This window comes from Microcebus murinus, chromosome 3, assembly GCF_040939455.1.
Source record: "Microcebus murinus isolate Inina chromosome 3, M.murinus_Inina_mat1.0, whole genome shotgun sequence".
Lineage (NCBI taxonomy): Eukaryota > Metazoa > Chordata > Mammalia > Primates > Cheirogaleidae > Microcebus > Microcebus murinus.
The window spans coordinates 56,887,122-56,902,089 of NC_134106.1; the positions used below are offsets into that span (position 1 = coordinate 56,887,122).

The window sequence follows — 14,968 nt, forward strand, 5'->3', positions numbered from 1 at the left end:
AACGAACCCCAACTTTAAATGTTGGAAGGCTCTCTGGTGATAGTTCTGCAGAGCTGACACCTTTTCTTGCTCCCAGTCCCCTTTTTGGCCCTTCCCCCTCCCCCACCGACTAGAGAGGGGGCCCCACACAGTCTCCATACCACTCCCAACTCCCTCCCGGCTCCTCCTGCCCATAGCTGGCTCCGAATGTTCCTCTCACCTTGGAGAGCAGCACATCAGCGTTTCAGACTTTTACTTCTCAGCAGGCTAATTTTTCACAATTCTATCTTAAAGGCTTGTCTAGAAAGTTTAGACCAACTCTTTTCCCCAGAAGTTCTGGATGCAAGTCCACATTTTCCTGATTTAAGAAAGAGAACACAGACAATCACATCTCAACTTCTAACAACTCCTTCCCAGGCTGACTCCTGCTCCTTTTCTCTAACCACTCCCTCTTTTTAGTAAGAGAGCCAGGCCCTCTCTGGGTTCTCACATTGAAACCTGGTCTCTGTCCCATCCCCAGGAGGTAGGCAATCCAAGTCACAAATTGTCATTCAGTCCAGACTTGCTTTCTCCCTCTTCCTCCTAAGGCTAGCCATCAGAGGTTTTGCTTGGGCCACTGCTGGGCGCATAAGCAGTGCATTAATTATGCATAGTTCTGCTCTGCCCAACCCAATTGTAAGGCCCTGGGGCAGGTGCTATGTTTTAAGCATCTTTGTGTGTTTGCCAACAGAAGGCACATAGTATGTAAATATTAAATTGTTGTACACCATGGGTTCCTTTCCTTCCTTTCATTCTTTTACATCCTCTGCATCCTTCAGAGCATGATTTTATAACCCACAGCACAGTTAAGCCAGGTGGGGTGTGTTGTGTCTTTGATCCATTGTTATGCCATGTGTTCTGGTTCTTTCTCACTAGCTAAATGGGACATTAAGAGAGATGATTTTTACTTATTTCCACTAATTCCCTCATCTTCCCTTCCCACAGTTCCTAACACCAGGTAGATATTTATTCATTTACTCCACAACTATTTCTTGAATATGTGCCATGTGGCAAACACCATGCTAGAACTGGGGGCACAACAATGAGAGAGAGAGAAAAGACAAAGTCCCTTCTCTCAAGGAACTCACAGGCTAGTAGAAGACACAGAAATTAAACAAAAATACCAAGGAAAGACATAGAACTACAATTTCAAAGAAAGCCATGAAGGAAAGACACATGCCATGTGGGAAAACAATGTCTTGGACAAGGTCGAGGAAGGCTTCCCTGAATTAGCAATAATGAAGCCTCATTCTGAAGGGTCAGCAGAAGCTAACTAGACAGAGAAGGGGGAACAGGAATGGTGTCTCAGTTAGAGGGAACTGCGTGTGCAAAGGCCCTGTCACAGAAAGAACTATGGGCTCCAGAGCGAGAGGAGGGTGGCAACAATAGATGCAGCTTTGTTGAGGATGTTGGTCTTCATTCTAACACCAATAGGTAGCCATTTGAGGGTTTCAAGAAAGGTGATAAAAGCCGATTATATCTAGAAGATCATTCTCGTTGCTGTGTGGAGAATGGGTTGGGCTGGAGGTAGCAGATCGGAGCGAAGGCAGGAGACCAGAAACTCAAGCTGTCACCCAGGCAACAGAGGAGGGTGGGAGGGTTGGATAAGGTGCTGGCAGTATGGAGATGGAGAGAAGTAAACAGCTTTGCACAGCGTTTTGGAGGTAACATCGCCAGGACGTGGGAGTGAATTCAACATGGAGCGAGAGTGTGGAGTCAAAGATGAGTCTGCGATTCCTGCCTCTGAATGAATGGAGAGCCCAGCACTACGTTGGCAGCGTGAGACTGCCCCGGGCCCTTCCTGACAACCCTGCTCTTGCTTGTCCCCCTGTGAGGCTGAGAGTTCATTTCACTTCTCCTGGGTCCCTCTGGTAGAGTAGCGGTGCTGTTTGCTAAATCTTCCCAAAGGGAGGGGGAGAAGGTCTCAGTCTACCCCACAACCCACCTCCAAGATCATGATCTCTAAAGGCCCCGGCTGAACCACGTGCAGCTCTGAAAGCATTTCCAAGGAAGGGTGGGCTGACTTCATAAACACTAAGTGAAATTCTGTGTTCCTGCCAGACACTTTGATATATGGAGCAGTTGCTGGTAAGGGCTTGCGTGTGGGATTTTTTTTTTTTAACCCACCTCCAAGGTATCTATCCTCTGAATGGCAGTTGACAATTAGCTGCTAAGTAAAAGGAGGCACTTATTTTTATTGCCAGCCCTGACAGCTTTATGTTCACTCTTTAAAAGCCAGGAGCTCTGTGTGCAAAGGTGAGTGGGGAGGGGACGTGGCACGGGAAGGAGGCCCGGGAGGGCCGGGGCAGGTGCCGACAGATCCCATGGTTTCCGTTCTGGAGTCAGAACCTGAGCAGTATTTACAAGCATGTGCTGATCTGGAAGCGAGAGAAGAGGGCCTGGGGAGGAGGGACGGTCTGAGGCCGGCTCGCGGGAGGCGGTGCGTCCTGCCCCGCCATGCCTAGTCTCCCCAGGATGCCGCGGTGGGAGCTGGGCTGCGGCTTTCCTTCCCTGGCACTGCTCCTCTGCTGGGATTTCAGGAGGAAAAGCCCCAAGCTCCAAAAGAAAGGTATTTCTTCCCTATTTTTTCAATTCTTCTACTAAAAGACACTTTTCGCAGCTGCTATTCCCTCCCCTCGTAGGGATGGGGACGCTCCTGGAACGCAGCCCCTGGGAGGCAAGTACCAGTGCTGGGCGGGTGGAGGGCTGCTCTCCTGAGCGCCTGGGCTGGGCTGGAGGTGGGCTGGGGAGGGGCTCTTGTTCTGATCCCGGGAGTGTTTGAGTGATGACAAAGGAGGAACAAGAAGGGCAAGGAGCTGACAGCTGAGCCTTCCATTTTCACTTCCCCAAACCCATCCAGTGTCCTGGGGTTTTCTAGCCAATCTAGGGAGGAGGTCTGTGGGATGAAGGGTGCAGGACAGTTGGTGAGCAGAGCCAGGCAGTTACCCAGTCTGGAAGTGAGGTCTTTTGTGGTTGCTCAGGATGGGGCTGTGTCCAGAGCATTAGGTCTGGTGACTGGAGAAGAACAGGTGGACGTGGTAGGAGGGGACGTGGGGCCGGCATGCGAGGACTGTGTAAGAAGCACCAACAGACCCTTCCACTTAGTCCCTCACCTTGAGACTTGATGCTATCTGAAATTTGATTTCATTGACTTTAAACAAAAGAAATTAGAGCACTGGATGTAGAATCATGGGGTAAATGTGACCTTGGACAAATTCCCAATCATGGTCTCAGTTTTCTCACCTGTAAAATGGAACAATAGTATTTACTTCGTGGGGTTCTCATGAGGACTACACAAGATAGTACATGTGAAAGCATCTAGGTCAGTTCTCAGCATAAAATTAACTTCATTAATTAAATTGGTTAATGGTTATAATTATATTATATATTATAATTAAATTAAATCACATTATAATAATTATATTACATATAATAATTATAATTAATTAAAATTTAAACCTATTAAGATGGAAATGCTTTAATGGTGACTGGCCCAAGGTGTGATGAGTTTCGAGTGATGGAGTTGATTAGACGCCATCCTGCTGTCTAAGGGTAGAAAGAGCCATTGAGCCCCAGTTCCCTGAAGGAGTGGGTGCAACCTAGAAGGGCATGGCACAGAAGGGGAGCCTGGGTTTGCCCCTTGTCATTCGGATAGAGAATGTTCTTCAACTAGCTCCAAGCCCAGTCTTCTTCCTTCACTGGCCCCCATCCCTAGTTCCCTTGGGATCTCTCTGTTCATCTCTTTCTCCACATCTAGGCTTTTTCATGTCCCTCCAGAATCAAAGGGGTGGCAATAAGGATCCAGAGGTCAGAGATCAGTAGAACTCAGGATCAGGTTTTTGGACTTATAAAGGGATGTTTTGGACTCCTCATATGTGATCTGAGATGAAGAGCAAAAAACCTGACCTAGACATGCTAATGGAAACAAACATGCTCTTTCTCTCATGTAAGAAGGGACACTGTTGGTCCTAATGTCTCCAGAGCATGCACTGGTTAGCTCTTGTTGGAGTGAACAGCTGTGACTGATGATTCAGCTGGAGATGTAAAGTTCAGAGTCTTCATCATATGGGTGATATTTAAGGCCATGAGATGATGAGAAAGTATGTGCATATGAAAAAGGGAACCCCCTAAAATTTTGAGCATAGTAAGAAGAGGAAGAATCATCAGAGGCCAAGGAGAAGCAGCTAATGAGATAAATGGAGAACCGAGAGGATGGTGGGTCAAAAGCCATGTGAGCAAGTGTCTCAAAAAAGAGGGGGTTCGCTGTGTCGCTTGCTGCTGGTAGAGCAGCTAAGATGAACACCAAGATTTTAAAATGTAAAGGCCATTGATCTCCTTGACAAGAGCAGGTTTGGAGAAGTGCTGAGCAGAGAGGAGGGGCAGAGGAGGGGAGGACTGGGAGACAGCAGGTAGTGACAGCTCTGTGACAGCTGGTCCATCATGTGCCAGGCTCTGTGCCAGGAGATGAAAATAGATGGTGAGCCAGACAGGCTGTCTGCCTTTGAGGAGTCCACAGTCCAGTGGAAGAGAGGGATGTTTCAATGAATCATCATAAAGTTACATGAAAAGTGGTAAAATAGAGATGAGCACAGGGAGCTCTCTGGGCATGGAGACGACAGTGACCAAAGACATCTAAATTCAGAAACACTGGGTTTCTAGGTGGGGAGTAGGAGGAAGGGCATTAGCTTGAGAGTTTTTAAGAGCAAAGATCACTTTTCATTCTTTCCATCACACTCTCCAGCTACCAAAGAGCCTGGCCCACAGCAGATACTCCGTCTACATTTTCTGAATGATTTTGTGAATTCTGGTGGAAGGAATTTGCAAGAAACAGAGTTGCAAAAGAAGCCATGACAGTAGTATAGACAGCAGAGCTGAGGATAGAGAGCTGATGTAAAGCATGTTTAGAATGTCCTAATCTATTCAGAGGGAGAGAAGGTGTTGCGGATAATTCTCATGCTCACAACTTTGCTCACTGGCCTAGTTGCGTGCAGGTACCTTGCGTGAATGGCTTTGTATTCTCAGTGCCTAGGAGAGCAACTGGTGCTTGACTGATTGTCTGAATGCTACTGCTTGGGAGGAAGGAGCAGTGATTTAGGGGGGAGGTGAGAGTGAAATTAGAGAAGATACAGGGAGAATTGCCATTAGATGTTGGATTTATAGGAATAGACCAGAGGAACGAGAAGAGAGATCTTGACCACATATGCAGATTAACAAGTTATCAGTTTCTAGGTGATATCCAAATGTGTGGACTCATATGAACATTCCTAAGGAGAATGGCTGGAGTATAGGAAAAGAAGTCTGGGTTGGAGCCCCAGGCAATGAGCAGGTGGGGGATGGATCACACTGAAGGAGAATGAAAAGTGTCCTTAGGGAGATGGGCTAGAAAGAGAATAGATGGGTTAGATCTGCGCAGGGAGAAAGTCTTAAGGAGGAAGAAGCAGCACCACCAGGGCCTCCAGAGAGGACAGTAAGTAGGATGTGGAATGAGCATTACTAGAGCACCAGAAATCTTCGTGGGCAGATTCAGAGGAGAGGTGCAGGCTAAGGAAACCAGATTGCGGCGGTTGTGAGGCTGGAGAGCGAGTGAAAAGTGAGGCAGTGGGGGCTGTAAGGGTGGACGGCTCTCTTGGAGTTGGCACATTTTTCTAGAGTACACCAGTGAAGAGAAAAAAAGGCAAATATTGGTCATTTGAATGAGAACTGAGGTGGGAGACTGTTCTTTCGTAAATTGGCAAAGATGTAGATTCCCATGGGGTCTTTCCGTTGAAAGAGAAAAATTTAAGAAACAAAGAGAAAGATAAGTCCTGGGAGAGATGGAGGGGACGGAAGCCACAGTTCAGGAAGGCGTCATCCCAGAGGAAAGCCAGGGCCCCCTTCCTCCTCTGAGATAGGACAGGGACATAGGCAGAGGAGGAGAGATGGGCTGGGCAGGGCTGGCAGTGGAGTTGGGGATTATGCATCTCCCTCCATTTGAGGAATCAGGAGAAAGAGGAGCCCAGGTCACCCACTGAGACAGGAAGGGAAGGCATGGTGGGGCTCAGGACGGTGGTGAAGATTTGCAGCCAAGCTCTTGCGGAGACTGGAAGGACGCATTTCCACGGTGTGGTTATGCATGTTCCCTCGCAGCTCTCAGAGGCGTGGCGAAGGCATGGAGAGGGGCGTGGGAACTGGCAGCGTGGGGGATGTTGGAGGGAAAGAGTGCAGGGAAATGAGCGTCCTGGCGAGACTGACATGGAAAGCGTGGCGTGTGGCACATGGGAGGGAAAGGATGAACGTGGGACAAAGTTGGTAGCCTCGATGAGAAGAGGACTAGTGACACAGAGCAGCATAAGAAGGAACTCGATTCCGAATCACCTGCAAGGTGGAAGATCGGCCTCGGGCCTTCAGATGTGGAGCTCACATTTGAAAGCTGCGACTTCCCCATGCACATCCTCACAATGTGCCTGGGGTGTCTTTGCCCACCAGGATCCAGCAGGCCCCTGGGGCCCAAGTTTCATCTGCCTTTCTGTTTGAGCGGCCCCTCAAAGGGGATTTTCCAAATGTCAAGTTGTCTGTGTTTTCAGTCAGATCACTTCGATCGTGTCCTACCAATTTGTTGAAAATACCTACCCAGCTCCTTTTACAGACAAATAGAAACCTAGCTCTATATGGTTACTGACATTTTCTAATTGCTTCTCAACATTTTTGTGTGTGGTCCTTTTATTTTCATAACTTGATGGCGAGCTTATGGAAAGCAAGGACCATGTTTTCTGTGTCCCTTGTCTACCCAGCCCATTCCACAGGGCCTGCTGCTGGCACATGGCAGGGCACAGGGCAAATGTTAGGGTGAAGCTGAATTCATTTACTGAGCTGACCCCTACTAGTGTTTGAACTAAAGAAATGCCAACATAACCGGCAGTCATGGAAAATACTTGCTTAAAGGCAAATTAATTAGTTGACTACCTAACTTGTGCCCGGCATTATGCTAAGCAACAAGGATGAAAAGAGCTCCTCCTCCTGTCCCCAGTATCATGCAGGGACACAAGTGCATACAAATCATTACAGCAGTGTGGCAAGAGATTGGAATATTTGAGAAGGAATGTGGGTGCACAAACATGTAGTCTGTCCATCTGGGGCTCAGGGCGGCATGGCGAGGTGATGGTATTTGAGAGGGCCAAGGGGGACACACAGAGTTCCAGCAGATGGAGGAGAGAACAGACTGGACAGACTGTTGGAGAACATGGAGAGTGCAGAGGACTGTGTTTTGGAAACATGAGGGTGAGGTGCCTCTGGGGCCATGGCAAGACGTGAAGCTGGAAAGCCAGGTGGGTGCCAGGCCCATTGCCAACCTGGAGAATGCCAGCCTTGGTTCTCAAACTTTACCCACAGAAATATTTAATCCAACAGTCTTATTGCAATGCAACAATGAAACAGACAAGAGCCCAGCAGGTCTGGTTAGGGAGTACGGAGGCCCACCTCCCCAGCTCCTCCTAGATTCAAAACTATCTCCTCCCAACACCAGATGTGATGGGGGAGGGGGCCCTGAGGAACTCCCAGGGCTTTGAGGGGCAATTTGAAAAACATCACAGTGGCAATTGGGGAAGAAGTGGATGACTATTGCAAACCAGGGGAAAGGTGCTCAGGGAGAACAGTAGTTTAGAAAGGTGAATCACAGGGAGGGTTTGCATAGGTTGAGAGAGGAAACTGCAGCAGTTATAGGTGAGAGAGGAGGCCAGCCTAGGCCAGGGCAATAGGTGGGAGCTGGGAGGATGCAGAGGGTTCAAGAGCCTGGCATGGCTCTTTACAGAAGGAATCCGAGTTAAGAAACTGGATATAAGGAGCCAACCAGAGACAGAGGGAATCATGGGAAGAAAGGGACTTTGCCGACCAGTGTCCTTGGACCTGAAGTGCAGGATGCACCAAGGCCCTGATTGTGACAGAGGGAATGTCAGGCAGGACAGGACTGAGGCCTTGGCCAGTCTTTGAACCTCCAGGACAGCAAGAGCTGGGTGGGAGAATGTGTAGGCAATGATTGTCCTGATTATAGACTAGTCTTGTTACACTGCCAGGGTGGGGAGCTATAGAGCCAATGCTGTTGGGCTGGGGTGGAGCTGGTCCACACTTGCTTTGCTGGAGGCAGGGTAATTTGGGAAAATATTTTTGGAAAGCAATTTGCATACCATTGAGTTACAGAATTGTTCAAACGACTTGACCCAGTAATCCTACATATGGGATTTTGTTCTAAGGAAATAGTGCAAAAGAACGAAATGTCTATGTTTATCCATCCAAATGTTAATTAATTAATTAGAAATTATGTATTGCACTATATACATTCCAGGAACTCTGCTAGATGAATGGACATGTTCACTGTGGCCATGTTTATGATCAGAACATAGTAAACAACCTAAATTATTTAAAATGCCACAATGGTTCAATACACTATGAGACATCCATGGGATAGACTACAGCAGTTCCCCTTATAGGGGAAGCGCAGATACATTCTAAGACCCCAGTGGATGCCTGAAGCCGTATGTAGTACTGAACCCTGTGTATGGTGTTTGTTCGCTCTGGTAACCAAGACAGCTACTAAGTGACTACCAGGCAGGCAGTGTATACAGCATGGATACACTAGACAAAGGGATGATTCACGTCCCAGGTGGGCCAGAGTGGGATGGTGTGAGATTTCATCACACTACTCAGAATGGCATGTAATTTAAAACTTATGAATTGTTTATTTCTGGAATTTTCCATGTAATATTTTTAGACCATGGTTGACCATGGGTAACTGAAATCAGGTATAGCAAGCCCTCGGATAAGGGGGGACTGTGTACTATATTATGCCTTAATGCTCCTGGGCACAAGCAGAATTCACAGCGGCCTGCTTGCTGCTGTGGTTAAATGCACATCCTCAGGAGTTTGTTTACTGCTGGGCTTGGATTCTGACTGTGTCAAGCCTTAAGCTGCCTGACCTTGGCAAGTTCCCCAGCATCTCTGAGGCTCAGTGTTTTTAACACTAAGGTGGGCATAACATTACTACTGCCTCACGGGGCTGCTGTCAAGATTAAACGAGAAAAAGTATACAAAGTGCTTGGCACAATTCCTTGCACAAAGGTACTCAGTAAAAGCCAGCAGTTATTTTAAATATGTAAAAACAGTAGGTCAATAGAAAAAGACTGACAGAGACTGCCCCAAATTTATAACCCCCGGAAATATTATGAGTGACTTGTCTCCCATGTTTTGTTTCATATCATTGCACTAAAACCTTTGAAGTTACAGGTGACACAGAAAACCCAGAAATAGGCAAACCCTTTGACCCATCAGTTCACCCAAGGAAGGTGAGAATGATGCGTGGGTCCTGTGTCTCCTCTTCCCAGCCGTGTTTGGCCAGCGCTTGGATGAGACTGTGGCCTACGAGCAGAAATTCGGCCCTCATCTGGTGCCCATCCTGGTGGAGAAGTGTACAGAGTTCATCCTTGAGCACGGCCTGAATGAAGAGGGCATCTTCCGACTGCCTGGGCAGGACAACCTGGTGAAGCAGCTGAGAGATGCTTTTGATGCCGGGGAGCGGCCCTCCTTCGACAGGTACACTGCCCTCGCCCGCGGGGTCCTGCCTGTGCCTTCCCCTCCGCCTGGCCTGGGCGAGAGGGCCTCCCCATCGCAGTTCAGCTGCGGGACTTGCACAGACACTTGCGGGAGCCCTGGCTCGCAACAGAAAGAGCTTTTGTTTTGCTCATACTTCTGAATCTGAGAGCCTGGAGCACAGTTAGGAGAGAGACAACGTGAACCAGAACTAGAGCCTTGCTGGGGAGACTCAGGTGAGGTTTAGAATATTGGAGAAGGGGATGTTCAGAAAATGGGACCCTGCCTCTTTGCGGCAGATGAGGAACATGGAAGTGCCGAGCTGGTTGTACAAACACTTGGTGTTGGAGAACACGCCAGATCTAATCCAGGGGAACCAGTAGTCTTCCTTGGGGTTCCAGAAGTGGCCAGGACCAGAACTACTTATTAGTTTCTGAGACCACAGTACTGCATGATTCTGACTCAGTTCTGAGCCCTTTTGGAGGGAGCACATACTGATATCTTGGCGGCCTAGTGTCCCCAGGTCTCCTCTGTAGAGGTTGCGCAGCCCTATCTGGGGTGTATGAGGTGTAGTGACATTTCTTCCCACCATCCCTTCCCCCCCAACCTCCTCCGCCACTCAGCTGAGGCTCCTGTCTCTGCCGCGCTCTGCTAGCACAGTCCCCAGTGTGCACCCCCTCCCGTTGTGCAGTGTTCACCCAGTTGCCTGTGTGTGCTTGTTCTGCTGGCATAAGACCGACTGTTCTTTCCAAATTACCAAGATTTAGTAAGATGGGCCTGAACTCTATCCAGTTTCCAAAAGGTGAAATTCTCCAGAACTTATTTAGGCCAAAGGGGTAGGGCTGGTTCTGGGGAAATTGTGAAGACTTAAGCATCATGCTTGTGTGGTCTCTCCCTCACCCTTCTTCTAATCACCAACGGTGCCCATTCTTCCCCTGAAGTACCTCTGAGATCCATCTGTTTCTCTCCGTGCTCATAGCCAGTCTTAGTGCAGCCACCGCATGTGTGTTTTTCCTGCCCTTGTCATGTAGTAAGTTAATTTACCCAGGGTGCTATGTTTTAGCACCCAAGGGTCTGCTAGGGAAGCAAGGGGTGTGGGGTTATTACGGGAACTATACCAGGTTATGGGCAACAAATTTGGGGACCTTTCAGCAGCACCATAAATTGCATTTTATTATCAAGCACCTGTTCTATTATGCTCACCACCTTTATATTCAGTTTTCTTCTTGCGTTTTTAATTAGCTTTAACTTGATCAAAAGATACAGGTGCGTTGTTGCTAAAGCCATGCAAACAATATGCCAAAAGGAGCAGAGGTGATTCCTGGGATTTTCCAAATAAGTGCCTTAGGCCTTAGCTTGCACACCTATAAAGTCAGCATGGGTGGTTGCACACCTATAAAGTCTTTGATTCCTGTGAATTGGGGGCTAGAAAGAGGAGAGTTACCACACCTTGTCAGGACATCTTCACTCCTAGAACTGAAGGGTAGAGTTTACAAAGAAATAGGAAGGGTCACCTGGGCTCTTCAGGGTCCTCCCAGGGCTGACTCTTGGATTCACATGACTCTTTAGAGAGCAAGTCTGATTTGGGAGATGTGACTGTTACTTATTTGATTCTTGTTATTTAGTTGCATTTGAACATATTTAGGAGCCAAGGCCTCCTCTAAGAGCATGTCTCAGATTTAAGAGAAACTTCTTTCCACCTGTGGATTATCAGGACAAAGCATCCCACAGGCCTTTTCCCGGGCATAGCAGTAGAGCCAGCAGAGCCCAACTTTCCATTTCCATTTCCTGATGCCCAACTTTCCATTTCTTTGTCTTCTGTGCTGGGATATGAATGCCTAATATTGCATTAAACTACAGAATTTTGAAATGACTTTCATACACATTTCTGATTTGACCCTCAAGACAAACTTAGATAACAGGGTTATTGCCATTCTACAGGTGATGAAGTAGGTTGGAAAGATTAAGCAACTCACGTAGGGTCAGGCAGCCTGTTCCTGGGCTCTGAAGAGTAGGCTGAAGGTCTTCTCACCCCTGGGCCACTCACCACTCCAAAAACCCTCCCCTTTCCCTTCTTCTGCCCTTGCTCATCCCCTTCTCCTCTCCCCCACCTGTCACCTCCCTCCACACAATTCAGGTGATGCAGTCTCAAGGAGGATCTCTTCCCCTCCCACCCCCAGGCCATACTCACTCTCATGAAATCATCTAACGCTAGTATCTTTCACTTTAGAGTTAATTTGCCTGTTTTGTTGACCTCTCTTGGGTTTTGGCTTCATAAACCTTTACTCTGGTTGTAGATATTTTGGCCCCTTAAAAGAAATTCTAGAAGTCAGTGAGTGGAAGAAGGTAGTTTGGAAAAACAAGGAGCCCCTTCCTGGTGCCCTGACATCACACCTGTGGGCACTCCCCGAGACCCTCTATGCTGGTCACATGCACGGTTCCACCCCAAAATCCCCTCGTTGCCTCCTTAGAATAAAGGAAAACAAAGGAGCTCTTGTTTGATGAGATTTTAGTGCAGATGTATCTGGTATTGTTAAATATTAAATTATGTAAATATAATTTATATTAAATTATATAAATATAAATATCATATTACATATATAAATATGAATTTTAAAATCTCCTTGTCAAGTTTCTACTAGGATGGATACTGCCTGGCCACAAAGCCGGCATACTTCCCACACCTGTATTTCTGTGAGCAATGGACTTACAGATATGCCACATTGCAAGCATCAGTGCCCCAGGGAAGGGCTGGCAGAGCATTTGAGGGGTCCTGGGTAATCTCTGGTGCATCAGCTGTGCGGCTCAGAAGCCGCCTGGCTCCTGACTTGCCCGTAACCCTTGATTTAAAAAAAAAAAAAGAAAATCATTTAAGGATGCTCCATTGGGTTGGAGGAACAGAAAACTCGGAACTAAAAATACTGGAAATTGGCCTGGCGCGGTGGCTCACACCTATAATCCTAGCTCTCTGGGAGGCTGAGGCAGGCGAATTGCTCGAGTTCAGGAGTTCGAAACCAGCCTGAGCGAGACCCCATCTCTTAATTGGCCAACTAACATATATAGAAAAAACTAGCCGGGCACGGTGGTGCATGCCTGTAGTCCCAGCCACTCGGGAGGCTGAGGCAGCAGAATCACTTGAGCCCAGGAGATTGAGGTTGCTGTGAGCTAGGCTGACGCCACGGCACTCACTCTAGCCTGGGCAAGAGAGTGAGACTCTGTCTCAAAAAAAATAAAAAAAAAAAAAGTGCTGGAAACTTAGACCATAAAATTGGCATCTGAGTCAGCTCCAGTACAAGGACACAAACATTAAAACAAAACTTTATAGAAATAGTTGTATAAGTTCCATTATGTTAAGTACTAAAAATGAAACATAGCACTATGACAACTTAGAACAGGGGCTTTTGACATGGTCTGGTGCATTTAGGGATGTCCCCAAGAAAATGACATTTAAGCAAAGACCCAATAAACAAGAGTTAGCCAGGCCTTGTGGGCACAGTTGATCAGCACACTCTTTGGTAAAATGAACTGGGAAGCTTTCTGTAGGTTCCAGCATTCTAAGGTGATTTATAAAGCTAATTATGTTCTTTGACTATGACTTTGAAGTATCCATACTATATCTGTGGTTGTAATCTTGCCTCTTTTCTAATGTTAGATATTTTTGCTGTTTTAATTTATCCTGATGACACGGTCTAGTTGTCTTTTTTTATTGTTGTTGTTTCTCTTCAAAAGATTCCGTTACTTGTCTGATAATTTATGCTGTTTTTCTCATTGCAAATTCAGTTTCTGGATTCATTCTCTGGGTGTGTTCTGAGTGCAGGGGCTCTGCCCTGCACCGGGCAGTGCATCGGTGCAAAGACTGGACATGAGGCAGGGCAGGCGGAGCAGAGTCCTGGCCAAGGACAATGACCTCCTGAGATAGAGCAGTGACAAGAGGGAGAGGCTTAGAAGGCTCCACCTGACTTTGAGATGATAGAATTGAGGGGATTTGGAAGACTGATTGGGTGCAGGGTGAAGGAGAGGCCCCGATCAAACGGGAGTCCCAGGATTCTGATAGAGACGACTGGATGGACTTTGTGACGCGGGGACTTCAGGAAAATGCCACTCCCACTCCTGCAAATTGTCAAGCTGATTGTTTTTCTAACACTTCCTTGGGAACTTCTCATTGTATTTTGACATGAGTACTTTTCCCAGCCTGGCTTTGACTGGGAGTATTTTTAGATGGTGACTCAGCAGGGAAGGATTTTCTAGAATCCCCATGTTGTGAATGGCCCCCACCCTAGATTTCCCGAGGGCAGTCGTGGAGCACAGACAGGGCTCTGTGCCAGCGTTTCTCCTTTTGAGGTAGAGAGTCGCCAGGCTGCAAAAGGGGAGACCTTTCAGATGACAGCTCCAACAACTGGCTGTCAAAAGCACAAACAAAGCAAAAATGTACACAAAGTGCTAAGGCAGACCTTTCAATCAAGGTCCAGTGCTGTTGTTTCTGTTGCCTTAAGAGCCACTCTTCTCCTCTTCCTGTTCAAATCCACCCCTCCGTCCCCTCCCAGGACCAGGAGCCGTATCTGCCCAGCCTACTCTACGTTCTTCCTTGCTGAAACCCAGATTGTCTAGACCCAGTAACACTTGAATCCTCACAGCTCTGTGGCTCAGTGAGGCCAGGAGTCCTGTGTGTCCCTCGGGTTGGCTACTAAAGTCCCAGTGCTTGGCAGAGTATCTTGCACCTGGTAGGCTCTCTCAATGCTTACTTGTTGAATGAATTATTTAGTGAATATATGAATGAAGCCCAGAACTATTTTAAACACTCTGGGAGACTAAAGAGATCAATGGACCAAGGAGTGAACACATGCAAAATGAGGGACTAATTAGTGCTACTTGTGAGACACTTAGTGACTTGAAGAAAGAAGAAAGCAATAAAGAGTAAAATAATTAAAGAAGATTTAATTAAAAAGGGGAACTTGAACTTACTTAACCTTTGAAGTAGGTGGGTGGAAGAGATAGAGGAAGAAGCATTTAGCGTTGTTATTGTTATTCCAGAAGGGAGAATTAGCAAAAACGTTTTGATCTGATTCTTCTTTAAAGACTTGACTCCTCTGCAGAACTCCCCTGTATAGCTTATGGTTCCGCTCCATGGATCACCCGAGTAGAAGTGGGGAAAGTTTCAGAGTTTCCCTTTCTAAGAATGTTGCTTATTTTCTTCCAGAGACACAGACGTGCACACCGTGGCCTCCCTGTTGAAGCTCTACCTCCGAGACCTCCCGGAGCCAGTGGTTCCCTGGAGCCAGTACGAAGGGTTCCTGCTCTGCGGGCAGCTCACGAATGCAGACGAGGCAAAGGCATGTATCTCATCAGCGTGAGTTGTTCTGCTATAGCAGAAAGTGATTGGTTTTCTGAACAC

The 14,968-nt window shown here is 47.3% G+C and overlaps 1 protein-coding gene across 2 annotated transcripts in view; it reads left to right on the top strand.

Annotated features, from left to right (window-relative positions):
* ARHGAP25 (Rho GTPase activating protein 25) overlaps positions 1 to 14,968 on the top strand; it is an 84,265-nt gene that overhangs the window by 56,547 nt on the left and 12,750 nt on the right. For both annotated transcript variants that reach the window (XM_076000839.1, XM_012750135.3), the window contains exons 5-6: positions 9,372 to 9,579; positions 14,774 to 14,906. In XM_076000839.1, the coding sequence (XP_075856954.1) occupies positions 9,372 to 9,579; positions 14,774 to 14,906 (341 nt within the window). The remainder of the gene's footprint in view (positions 1 to 9,371; positions 9,580 to 14,773; positions 14,907 to 14,968) is intronic.